We start from the raw sequence: 13,948 nt of genomic DNA, 5'->3' as shown, positions 1-13,948 counted from the left end.
GCTTGCAGGACTTCATTTATCTTTCTTCCTATGTCATTGGTCCCAACATGGACCACAACCTCTGGCTGTTCACCCTCCCCCTTCAGGATGTCCTGCAGCTATTCCGTGACATCCTTGACCCTGGCACCCGGGAGGCAACATACCTTTTTTTTTTGTAAAAATATACTTTATTCATAAAAAATCTTCAATCACATTCAAAACCATTTCAAAAACAACATTACAAGGGTACAATCCAGGTTAAACTTTTACAAAATGTATCACCAGGTGCATCAGTACAAACAATATTACAATCATTTACAGCCTTTCATTTTGATCTGTACAGCCCGAGGGGCTCTAAACAGTTCCCAGTCTCTCGGTGCGCTGTGGTAGAAAGGTCTTAGACAGCGACCCTTCCCCATTGCGCCTTTGCGGCAGCTGCCCCAAGCTTTAGTGCGTCCCTCAGCACGTAGTCCTGGACTTTGGATTGTGCCAGTCCGCAACAATCGGTCGGGGACAACTCTTTGTGCTGGAAGACCAACAAGTTTCGGGCAGACCAAAGCGCGTCTTTCACCGAGTTGATGATCCTCCAGCTGCAGTCGATGTTTGTCTCGGTGTGTGTCCCTGGGAACAGCCCGTAGAGCACAGAGTCCTGTGTCACAGAACTGCTCGGGATGAACCTCGACAGCAACCACTGCATCTCTCTCCAGACTTTCTTTGCAAAGGCACAATCCACAAGGAGGTGAACAACGGTCTCTTCCCCACCACAGCCACCTCGAGGGCATCGTGCAGAGGGGGTGAGACTCCTGGCGTGTAGGAAGGATCTGACGGGGAGGGCCTTTCTCACCACCAGCCAAGCTACGTCTTGGTGCTTGTTGGAAAGTTCTGGCGATGAGGCATTCTGCCAAATGACTTTGACAGTCTGCTCGGGGAACCATCCCACAGGGTCCACCCTCTCCTTATCCCTCAGGGCCTCTAGGACGTTACGTGCTGACCACTGCCTGATGGACTTGTGGTCAAAGGTGTTTTTCTGCATAAATTTTTCCACCAGGGACAGGTGGTACGGCACGGTCCAACTACTTGGAGCGTTCCGCGGCAGCGTGGCCAGACCCATCCTTCGCAACACCGGGGACAGGTAGAACCTCAGCACGTAGTGACACTTGGTGTTTGCGTACTGAGGGTCTACGCACCGCTTGATGCAGCCACACACAAAGGTGGCCATCAGTATGAGGGCGATGTTGGGCACGTTTTTTCCCCCTTTATCTAGAGGCTTGTACATCGCGTCCCTGCAGACACGATCCATTTTCGACCTCCAGATAAAGCGGAAGATGGCTCGAGTGATCGCCATCGCGCAGGAGTGTGGAATGGGCCAGACCTGCGCCACGTACAGCAACAGCGAGAGTACCTCACATCTGATGACCAGGTTCTTACCCGCAATGGAGAGGGAGGCAACATACCATCCTGGAGTCACGTCTACAGTTGCAGAAGCACCTGCCCATGCTGACTACCTGCCCCAGGGTCCTCCTCTCACATTCTCCTCTAGGTGCTGCTGACTGCCTGTCCCAAGGTCCTCCACTCGCACTCTCCTCCAGTTGCTGCTGACTGCCTGACCCAGGTTTTCCTCTTGCACTCTCCTCTAGGTGCTGCTGACTGCCTGTTCCAGGGTCCTCCTCTCACACTCTCCTCTAGCTATTGTTGGCATAAGTGTAAGGTAAGTGGGTTTAGGGGTTTGAGGGCGCCAGAAAACACAGGGCTGGAGATCCAGAGGGAGTGGAGACGGTAGCAGACCAAGATGAGCACGTCCAAGGTTTACAAGGTCAAGGAAGGAGGTCAGGTGTGGTGGTGACCAGTTCCTTTAATGTGGAGTCAAGGAGGAGCACACCTGCTTCTCCCGCTTCACATTCAGCTACATTACTTATCTTCTTAGTTACAGCTTAGGACAAAGCAATCCAACTGTGAGAAGTAGGAGGGGTCAAGCATTAGACCCTTTGCATATACAAATAAGGAAGTGCTCTAATGCCGATTTGCTTGGATAGAGGGTGCTTCATGTTTGCCCTTACTTATTAACGGGCAGCACACTTCTGTCCAAAAGCAGGCAAACACTTCCTGCCTCCTATATTACTCCCTAGAAACATAGAAATAGGAACAGAAGTAAGCCATTCAGCCCCTCAAGCATGCTCCACCATTCAACAAGATCATGGCTGATCTCCAACCTCAATGCCATTTTCCTGCACTATCCTCATATCGCTGCACTATTCTCATATCCCTTGATGTCTTTAATAGCCAGAAATCTAGCGATCTCTGTTTTGAATATACTCAATGACTGGGCTTCCACAGCCCTCTAGGATAGAGAATTCAAAAGATTCACCACCTTCTGAGTGAAGAAATTCATCCTCATCTCAGCCCTAAATGGCCTACCTCTTATTCAGAGACTGTTTTCCATTCTAGAGTGCCCCTCAACACCCCCCCCAGCCAGGAGGAACATTCTTCTTGCATCTACCCTGTCAGACCCTGTAAGAATTTTGTATGCTTCAATGAGATTACCCTTCATTCTTCAGAACTCTAGAAAATACAGACCCAGTCTCTTCAATCTCTTTCATAGGACAATCCTGCCATCCCAGCAACCAGCTTGGTGAACCTTCATTGCACTCCCTCTATGGCAAGGAAATCCTTCCTTAGGTAAGGAAGTAGTCAGAATTACACGTGAAAACTGAACACTACATGGACCAATTTCTAGGCCAGTGTGATTGAAAACAATCACAGGTTACAATCATATAAGAGACCATTAATCAGGCCTATTTGGTAATATCATCCCTCAAATTAAATGAAACAGATACAGCAACAGGAAAGGGTGTTGTGATACAGCATTATTGCCAGATGCTCACAAATGCGAAATGAAATAAGCAATCATTCTTGAATGGTGCAATGTGAGGAATTAGAATTGATTGGAATTAGAACTCAACACTAATCAAAACCAACCATATGAAGGAAGCAAATTCACACAACTTATATGCAACTGTGACATCAAGCCATTAATTATATAAATTATTGGGAAATGCAACTGTCAGGGAATTTTAGAGGCAAACTAGAATCATCACCACTAATTTGAAAATTGACTAGCAGTTTAGTGTTTTAGGACAGTTTTGGTTGGTTCTCCTTACCTGAAGCAGTCATTTGTGCAAGAAAAAGCAGAAAAATGGAGGTAGCATCAATTTGCAGGTGACCCCACTGATCATCTTCAACAACTGTAGCACATGTTCCATTGTTGTACTTTGCATGAAGGGCATCGTTTGTACTCTGGCTGTGCTTGAACTTTTCAACTTTATTTATCTATTTATTTAAAGAATAGTATTGTCACCAGCAATAAACTGTAGATTAGTCAATCTTAATATACTGCACTGACCCCCAAAAACCTTATAGGGCAAGGTTTCCCCTCTGCATATCTCACAGGTACAGCTAATAAGTTGAGTCAACTGCCCATGTTTTGCACTGCACCTAAAGTTCAGGAGCAGATTGTAACAGATAGCAATTGGGATTTGAGAATTAACTTCATATCCCCCCCCGAAGTCTATGAAAGGGGAAAATACTCAAAGGGGTTCCTACTCCTGACCACTAGTCAATGACTCCTAAGAAAATAAGTGCATGAGTGGCAGGTAAGAACTAAATAGGGTTCAGCTGTAATGAGCCCACTGTCAAAAGGTCTGTCTACCCTCTTAAGTAGCTTCAGACATTAAGAATAACTACTTGAGCGAGCTGATGAAACACTTCAGTGCTCAGAAAACCATATCACATCATGTCTTCAGGAGGAGATGAGAGAAAACTGATGGCCTACTAGCCAGCTGCCTAACTATCACTTCTCCAGGTCATGACACCATACTAATATTTCTTACCTCTTGCCACTCCATAAGTTTTCTTCCAAATGCAAATTAAAAGAGCTCATAAATCCCAAATCGGGATTCAGTGTTAAATTTCTACCAGTTAAATCATTTTACACTATGAATTTTAAAAACACATAAAAACTCAGCAGATCTCATAACATGGTGATTTTTCTTTTAAATATTTAGCAATGCAGTCCAGTTATGCTGCAAGGACCGACGTCAAGACTCGGAATAGTTCGAAGTGAGAAACGTGACTAATTACTTTACAAGCAAAGGATCTGATGTGACATCTGGAATGGTTTCGTACCTGTCTCATCATACAATGCAGCAACCCCCGCATCAGTTTCACCACGCTCTGGAAGATGAAATAAAAACCAGCACATGTTTACATGGAGTCAGGAATTCCTACCAGGCCATGACCCTCCAGTTGCCCTTTCCTGGCATTGCTGAACCACCTCAGCTTTCACATGACATTTTCAAACTGTTCAGAGATGACACTGTTCAGAGATTAAGTTACAACCACTTTAGCAGATCCATTATAGAGGAATTTCAGCACTGAAAGCATACTAAGAAAGCAAACTGAAATCCAGATTCTTAACTATTCACTTTACTTTAAAATAATTTAAAAGCCACACAGAAAATTCTAACATACAAAAACTTTTTAAAACGTATTTTTCTCTATTTTACAAAGTGTACTAAGCATTAAGCTTGGAGATTCTTTTACATAAGTCACTGGAGAAAATAAATTGTGGGGATGGTGGGGTGGGGGGGGGGAGGTCACACATTATTGCATGTGTATCTCCTTCTTCCAGTGCCAGGGTACTGCTCAGGGTGCATTAGCACTTTTCAGAAATTCCGTACAAGTAGTCATTCTTCACATGAACCTACACTTGCAGCAGGCTGTTTAGATCCAGGATGCACCACAGTTGAGACAGACCTGGCCCTCATTTTGTTTTCACACAAATGCACTCTCCAACAGACATCATTGGATAATCAAACTGAGGCACCATAGCTGAGATCAGCTAGCTCAGGACAGACAATGACAAACTCAGGATCTTGCTGATCTGTTGGATTTAATTCCACAAAATGCATTTAATTTATTCATTGGCTCAAACAAGGCACTTCATTATGGTCTTGACGTCCTTACTTAGCAGGCCATGTCAGTCGGAGATGCAGTTTTTTTCTAACACCAGCTATGGTATCCCACAAGCCACTGAACAGCCATATTTCAGTCACCTTTTCTATACTGTGATTCTCCCCATCACCAGCAAAATGCTCCTGTTCTCCATAATATCCACAGGGCAGCTGAGCAAAGCATTGGTTAAAACAACTCAGCCAATAGAAGTACAAAGGCTGAAAGGCATGAAGGCCAAGATTTTTATTTAAAAGTGAACTGGAGTAACAGGATTAAGACAAGGAAACTTCCATCCGAACAGAACTTCAGGAGTAACTAGCTCACACTCAAGAGTGATTACCTTCTGAAAGAGACACCAACCCACTTCAGGGAACAAGGGTTTGGTTGAGGCAATAAAATGAAAGTAGATAGATTCTAATTTAACCGGTAAAATAAAATGGTTTAATACCAAGATAGGAGGTAGATGAAAATAATCCAAGTGATCCTTGTACATGGAAGATCGATTTACTTACTTATCAATCCTCGATTCTTACGTTCTTTTGACTACTGCTAGTGGCTGACAAAAACGTTTTTTAAAAAGTGCGAGAACTTTATGGGTGTAAGTAAGAGCATTGTACCCCCACTCCACCCACTGTGAAACAAGAACTATCAATTATGTGCAGCTACTCACCTGCTCAAGCTCATAGGCTTTTGCTTTATCCTCATCTCGATCAGCATTTTTGCGATAGGCCATTCCCAGACCCCATACTGCCAGGATGCTATACACGTTATCACGAACCCAAGCATCCTGCTGTTCAGGGCTAGCAGGCAGTAATCCAGTTACAGTATTCTACAAAGAAAAAGGGAACTCGTTGTGGATAGACTAAGCAATATTTAAATAACTTCTTGTCAGTTTAGAACCCTATTATGACAAAGGTATTTTATTTTACCACAACTCACTGCAGCATAGTGCCACTCTCTACTTAAACAGTTAAATGTTGCAGATGTTTATACGCTGCCATTAACAACAATTGCACAGTACTAAATTTATTATACATCAATCTCTGCCAACCACAAAAACTGTTGCCTTGATGTTAATTCCATAAGCATATAATGTACTGAAACATAAATAACCAGGTAATTTACAGAAGGGCACCTTATCTGTACCTCGCAAGTAATGCAAAAAGACCATCTAATTGTTGTAGGGAGGGTACTGCATCAATAACCCATTATACACCTATGCAATTTACAGCTGAAGTTGCTTGCTATTGATTAGCAGTAGGAACACTGGTTCACTTTTTTTCCCACTCCCTTGTACAGTGACCCTGAGCTCAACTACAATCTTTTCTCCACAATGCTAGTGCTGATATCTGGGCGTGAATTTTCACTTTGGGTGCAAATGGAGATCAGGAGCAAATTGTCCCCAGAACTCTGCTGGTGTCAAAAAGTTTTTGCTTCCTCAAGTTTTCGCCAAACTAAACTGCATATCACTAACACAATTAGGTAGATTTTAAAAACTTTTTAAAGTTTTTCTTTAAAAACATTCCTTGATATATTTAAGAGTGGTAACTTGGTGCAGTTTTATTAATACAGAAAATGCCTTAATACAGAATATGGGTTTACCACAAAAGATAAGGATTCTCCTATCAATGCCTAATCATCCATCTGCAAGTAACCCGATTTTAAATAACTGAAAATTACTTTAAAAAACTATACAAAATCATTTGCTAGTTATATAACAGAATTTATAGCAGAGATACAAGCCATTGGACCCAACCAATCAATGCCAATGTTTATGCTCCATACAAATCTCCTCCCACCCAACTTCAACTAAACCCATCAGCTTCTCCTTCTATTCCTTTCTCCATTATGTGCTTACCTAGCTCGCTTTAAATGTTTTGTCATATAGGAACTTACAGGCTCATAGGACTGAGGAGTGGGAGTAGGCCATTCAGCCCTTCGAGCCTGCTCTGCCATTCAATAAAATCATGACTGATCTGGTTGTGGTCTCAATTCCACTTTGGCGTCTGCCCCCAAGAACCCTTGATTCCCTTATCTATGAAAAATCTGTCTAACTCTGCATTGAATAAATTCAGTGACCTAGCCTCCACTGCTTTCTGGGGAAGAGAATTCCACATACTCATAACTCTTAGAAAGAAAAAAATTCTCATCTCCATCTTAAACAGTAGGCCTCTTTTTCTTAAAATGTGTCTCCTGGTTCTAGTCTCTCCCACAAGTGGAAACATCCGCCCGGTATCAGTACAGTGATTGTACATAGCAATTTTCAGCACCAGGATTTTTAAGCAACTTTACAAATCTTAATTTAACAAAGTAAATGTTTGAAAGTAAAATTAGAGATTATTGGGACAGTTATCTCCTTGAAGCTTCAATTCGATGGTGGCACCTCCAAACACACTAGGAAGGGATTAGGTCAAGAGAACTAATCTATTTTTTTCTGACATGCTTTTTGATTTTCCCTTCCCCACCTGACTTTTGTTCTATTATAGAGACTGGCAGCACTAATACCTCACCCAATGACCATTCTTCAGGAATTCAGCTAGGTGGTGACTGGTGGCAGGTTATTTGGCCATGAGATGTATCACAATGACACCCAACATCCACACACTTGCATACTTCAACAGGATTCCCCATTCCTCTGTCCTCCCCTAGCCCCACAAACTCTGAGGGCAATTGTAGAACTCTAACTTTTCTCCTATTGAGCTCAATCTGTGATAAAAGCCAAGCCCTCCCAAACATCTGACAATGCTACTTTAAGCACTGATATAGCATTACAAGGAAAATCATTTAATAAATATATTGGTACACAGTAGTCAAATTCTTAGTGTATTCAGAAAAAATCAAGAGTTTTTAACATATGCCTATTAGTTTTTTTTTATTTGTTCATGGGATGTGGATGTTGCTGGCTAGGCCAGCATTTATTGTCCATCCCCTAACTGCCCATGAGAAAGTGGTGGTGAGATGCCTTCTTAAACCACTGCAGTCCATGTGCTGCAGGTGCACCCACAGTCCTGTTAGGGAGGGAGTTCCAGGATTTTGATCCAGCAGTGAAGGAACAGCAATATATTTCCAAGTCAGGGTGGTTGGTGGCTTGGAGAGGAACGTGCAGGTGGTGGTGTTCCCATGTGTCTGCTGCCCTTGTCATCTAGATGGTAGCAGCTGTGGCTTTGGAAGGTGCTGTCTAAGGAGGCTTGGTGGGTTCCTGCAGTTCATCTTGTAGATGGTACACACTGCTGCCACTGTGTATCGGTGGTGGAGGGAGTGAATGTTTGTGGATGGGGTGCCAATCAAGCAGGCTGCTTTGCTATGGATGGTTTAGAGCTTCTTGAGTGTTGAAGCTGCACTCATCCAGGCAAGAGGAGAGTATTCCATCACACTCCTAACTTGTACCTTGTAGATGGTGAATAGGCAGGGGGTGAGTTAGTCACCGCAGGATTCCCAGCCTCTGACCTGTTTTTTTAAAAATTCATTCAAGGCATGTAGGCATCACTGGCTAGGCCAGCATTTATTGCCCATCCCTAATTGCCCTGAAGGTGGTGAGCTGCCTCCTTGAACCAGTCTGTGTGGTGTAGGTACACCCACAGTGCTGTTAGGGAGGGACAGTATATTGTAGCCACAGAATTTATAAAATGTCCTAGCACCTTAAAACAAAACCTTGACGTAAACAGGCACATTTAACTTAAACTCATAACAGTAATTAATTCAATCGAGGGGTGTGATCAGTTGTGTGGAGAGGGCCAGTTTATAGCACCATGTTTTTCAAACTAGCACAAAAGATTGCAGAAACTGGATTTGGGCTGGCCATAATTTGTGCTTTAAATTCCACAATCCTTTGCACTGGTTTGGCTGACTTCAGATGAACTGTGCTGAAAAATAACACAATAAGCACAGAAGCACAATAGTGACCAGGGGTTAATTCTGGTGCCTTAATATTGCTACTGAAGATCATTTTACCACAGCTATTAGAAAAGTCAATTGGATCTTTTTATATTATCTTACATTGTTGTGATGCTATTTTGATTCATGTCGTTAGAATTATGTCATTTTTTAAAATTTAAAAATACATGTTTTATGGTATTCCATCCTCAAAATGTTGAATGGCTCAGCTTCTGTGATACCATAAAGTCAGGGACATGATGGGGATAGTTGTGAATAATATCAATCACCTCCAGACTACAGAGAATGGGAGCATGTGGTCTGAGTTCCAATATGGAGACCTCCATATATGATATGAAAAATATGGCTGTGGAAGGCCTTTTCATTCATTCTTCCTGAAAAAGCATACAGTCCAATCATTTCTTAAATGGTGTTTCCCTCCAGTACACATCTGGAAGTCCCTTCCGAGCGTTGACCACTGTTTCTTCTAACTCAATTTTTCAGTTTTTCAAATTAAAAATTAACTCACCATGTGGATTTACATACAGATTAAATGGAGTATAAAGCAAGACCATCACAAAAGAATGAAAGTGTGTCAATGCTTCAGTTCACCAACATCATCTGAACCCAGCATTGCATTTATATATTCTGGAAGTATACTAAATCCTGTATCATTCTAATATATGTATACTTCTGCGAGGATGAAGTTCTTCAGTTCATAAACTTTTTTCTTTGCTAGCAGTGGGTCACATTGAATTACATAGTGTTTACAGCACAGATAGGCTCTGGCAAGCAGCTGCTTCTAATGATCAAATGATGCCAACTGAGATGCAGGGATACTGTATCACATATTTGAACTGATGGGACATTTATTGGTATTATTTCACTGCACCTTATGTTGTAGGAAAACATACACTAAGGGAATCCCTACAAAGGTAATTCTATTGTGACCAATTGTAATGTGATGCAATTAATTTCACAGGGTGATTAAGTAGATGAAGTTTTATGCGTACCTTTGATTTATGAGCTATTAGTTCAAGTGAGAACACCATGTAATAAGTAAATTTCTTTTGGGAGTCAGGAGGTGAGTTACTCACCATGGAATGCGCACACTCTGACCTGCTCTTGTAGCCACAGAATTAAATAGCTGGTCCAGTTCAGTTTCTGATCAATGGTAGCCCCAAGGCTATTGATGGTAGGGAATTAATCGATTATAATCCATTAAATGGAAAGGGGAGGTGGTTAGATTCTCTCTTGTTGGATGTGGTCATTGCCTGGCATTTGCGTGGCACAAATGTTACTTGCCACATACCAGTCCAAGCCTGAATGTTGTCCAGGTCTTGCTGCTTGTAAGCTGTAAGAAGGGTTACAAGCTTTTTATTCTAGAAAGGGAAATTTAATAGGAGCAGTTTAAATTATGAAGATGCTGGGCTGTGTCCATGTGGACAGACTATTTCAACTAGCTAGGTTTAGAAAAATGAAGGGTCGTGCATCTTAGTCTTTTTAAGTATAGAATTAAGTTAAATGCCTGGAGATTTTTTCCCTAATGCAGGGGGGTTATCAATATTTGGAATAAGTTAGAGGCTCGTAAGGTAATTACAGATTCACTGGAACAGTTTAAAAATTAGCTGGACGAGATTCATCCCATGACTAACATCAATGAACATAAAGGTAGGTGGAATGTTGGTTATGTAACTCATGATCACTGTTTGAACTCATTTTGATTGCTATAGGTATGTTGGAGAGGTATGTCCCAGATTTATCCTCGGGATTTTGATTTGGATTTTTGTCTCTCCCAGGGCCTTACATGGCTATTAATTGAGGGGGAACATTTGGGGCCATGATATTTCATTGTGTCATAACTATTTGGGCCAGTGTTTTCCAGTTACCTTTTTGCACAATCATACCTCAAAAATAGGTGATTTACATTATTCTGTACACAGGGAACATAATACCTAATGGGTCAACCTCACATCTTCCATTCAAGGAGGTTTCCAACACATTTTAGAGAGCCTCGATAGGAATTTTCATGTCCACCACTGCATTTCTCAACATGTATGATCATAACACTGCATTTCAAGTAATTCCCACTATTGTGGATGTAGTAAATCTACTTAAAAGTCACCTAGTCATTGCACTTCATGTCAGCATCTTTTCTTAATAATCTGGTTAGAATGTACCTCCAACAGAATGTCACCAACTCCTTTGTTCGTTTTATATTTATGGCACCTTGTGAAAAAAAATGGCACTCATCTCATCTATTTTAGATGAATGGTCAGAGTAGGGTTGCAGATTCTACTCTGATGAAGGAGTTACCAAGATCTGGATTGCAGCCAGTAAACAGAAATAATATTCTCAGATGAACCAGTGGGAAAAAATACAGATTGCGATTTTTAATCTTCATTTATTTGATCCCATTTCCTGTCTTGAGTAGCAAATTAGAAAAAGGGGGGAGGGGTGAAGAGTACAAGACCATATGTAAAGCAACAGAGACAGGAGCAATAGGAGAACAATCAAAACATTGAAGGGGATGAAAAAACAGAAAGAGGAGATAAAGACTAAAATGGCAGAGGAGAGTAAAAATCAGTAACAGAATGTTATTTTACCAAGAGAAACTTATAATTTTATTTTTCCTTATCATCAGTAACAATTGAAAAGGATGATGCATGCCCAAATGTTATACTTTGCAGAAGTGTTTTTTTTTTAAAAGGGTTTTGTAAAACTTTAGGAACCGCTATGCCATGGCCACTCAGTCATATAATCAAATTCATCGTCTAGACTGAAAAGTAATAGTCATGTGTGCTTTCCTTTATATTATATGGAAACCAATATTGCCCTGCCAGTTTTGCTAGTTCGGGTGGAAGTTAAACATCCCACTGCACTACATAAAAGGCATGGAGCTGTTGTTTCCTCCCATCATTATTCCCTTGATCAATATCAATGAAAGAGATCAACTTTCCATTCACCCTAACCATAGTAACTCGGCTACGGGTGCAATACTGTAGCAATTATGGTATTAGACACATGAGAAATCTGCTGGGATTTGTAGCTGGCACCAGCCAAAACATCATGAATGTGCTGGATTGCCATAAAAACCCAGCCTGCCACCATGAACCAGACTGGCCCACGTATGACTCCAGTCCCACTTTACATGGTTGGCTTTAATGCCCTGAGGGCAGGGAATGTATGCAGCCTTTCCAGTGTCATCCAAAGCCTGAGATATAAATGAAAAGTTTTTTTGCGGGTTGTTACTTTGTATTGCCTACATTGCAAATCACCTTAAGAAATAAATATTAAATATATCTTCCATACCCCAGTGAAAGAGAAAAGAAAACAAGGAAGATAACGATAAAGACAACAAAGATTCATACCACTGGCAAGTTAAACACCTGTTGCGATTGATAGCGTGACTGAAGTTTCGAAATGTCACACGACAAGTTCTAAAAGAGGCTTAGAGTCTCGTGTCTTCATTTGCAAACAAATGCTCGTTAACTCAATCACTGCTGAAAATATCAGGTGCTTTCATCACGAAGCTGTTTAAAAGCCAGTTAACTGAGTTGCACAAAGTGTTTCCATGAAGACTGCGACCCTTTCATGTGTCAATATTGATCATTAAGCCGGAAGCAGTTCCTACAAATTGCACCAACTAACAAGGTAAATTGATGGTGTTCACCCACCTGGTGACACAGGATAGTGTTGTTCACCAGCCGGCCGTAATAGTCCAGCCTCACCCCCGAATTACTTCGGCTCCTCATCCTCGGAGCTGCCAGCGCCTGGCTCCAAGTTCCTGCTGGGTCAGTGCGGACAGGCCACCAACCTCACACTCTCCCCCCTGCCCAAAGGCGGGGCGGAGCTCCAGTGTCTCCACCCCTAGCAACCAGCCTGACAGCCGCGGTCCGCGTCACTGCTAACTGCCACCGGCGCTTCAGCCTCTCCGCAAAGCCGAGCGGCAGCGGCAACCCCGCCCCAGCTCCGCCTCCGCACAAACCCCGCCCCCACAGCTCCCGCTCAAGCTCCGCCTCCACGCAGACCCCGCCCCTTACTCGCGACACCGACACCAACTGCCGGAGGGAGGTCCTGCCCACAGCACATGCGCACAGATGAACGAACGAGGTTACTGCGCATGCGTACATCCTGCCCCTGGTTTGTTTATCGGCAGCTGGACTTTTTTGTCAATATTTGGTATTTTTACAGATGATTTGTGTGTTTTTATTAAGGAGCTATACTGAGCGTCAACGGTCTTACTTTATCTTTCCCTCAGCCATATTGAAGGTGGGCGGAGGTAATGGGCTGGATTTTACGGCCGAGACCAAATGTCCAGGGATTGTCCTTTATTTTGACTGTTGCCCTTTAAGGGATCCCTATTTGTCCCTTAATTTTGGAACAGCCTGTGGGATACTGAGCCTGGGTGTCTCCACTCGTCTATACTGAGAATTCACCTTGCCCCAACTGTTATGGTCACCAGCACCGCCACCCCTGATCGAAGTGTCCCCTTTTATTTCGCTAGAGTGAGTCACTCTGCGGCTGCCCCCGCGCACTTACATAAAATAAGGCGCAAAGACATTGGGTCGGTAAACTGATGTTTTCCTGCCAGTTCCCAATTATACGGAAGTCGAATGGGTGCTGAAATCAGAAGCCAGCCTGCCCGTCCTTTTGAAAAAAGCAATTAACAAGCTGCTGAGCTTTTTTAAAAAGCAATTCAACTGCAATTTTTCATTAAGGTAAAAGCAAAAAACTGCGGATGCTGGAAATCCAAAACAAAAATAAAAATACCTGGAAAAACTCAGGTCTTACAGCATCTGTGGAGAGGAACGCAGTTAACGTTTTGTATGACTCTTCAACAGAACGAAGGAAAAATAGAAAAGGGGTGAAATATAAGCTGGTTTAAAGGGGGGGGTGGGACAGGTAGAGCTGAATAGAGGGCCAGTGATAGGTGGAGATAACCAAAAGATGTCACAGACAAAAGGACTAAGAGGTGTTGAAGGTGGTGATATTATCTAAGGAATGTGCTAATCGGTGACATTAAGGTTAGAAAGCAGGACGAGAAAGGTACAGATAGCCGTAGTGGGGGTGGGGGGAAGGGATC

General features: G+C 42.6%; 1 protein-coding gene across 5 annotated transcripts in view; it reads right to left on the bottom strand.

Moving 5' to 3' along the window:
• The window catches only part of phka1a (phosphorylase kinase, alpha 1a (muscle)), a 112,413-nt gene extending 99,613 nt beyond the window's left edge, over positions 1-12,800 (bottom strand). For all 5 annotated transcript variants that reach the window (XM_078547178.1, XM_078547179.1, XM_078547181.1 and 2 more), the window contains exons 1-4: positions 12,540-12,800; positions 5,660-5,818; positions 4,162-4,209; positions 3,138-3,306 (exon numbers count right to left, since the gene is read on the bottom strand). In XM_078547178.1, the coding sequence (XP_078403304.1) occupies positions 3,138-3,306; positions 4,162-4,209; positions 5,660-5,818; positions 12,540-12,617 (454 nt within the window). In that variant the 5' untranslated portion in view covers positions 12,618-12,800. The remainder of the gene's footprint in view (positions 1-3,137; positions 3,307-4,161; positions 4,210-5,659; positions 5,819-12,539) is intronic.
• Positions 12,801-13,948: the final 1,148 nt, after the last annotated feature.

This window comes from Cetorhinus maximus, chromosome 8 (assembly GCF_964194155.1).
Source record: "Cetorhinus maximus chromosome 8, sCetMax3.hap1.1, whole genome shotgun sequence".
NCBI classification, from domain to species: Eukaryota; Metazoa; Chordata; class Chondrichthyes; order Lamniformes; family Cetorhinidae; genus Cetorhinus; species Cetorhinus maximus.
This window is presented reverse-complemented; position numbering and strand designations above follow the sequence as displayed.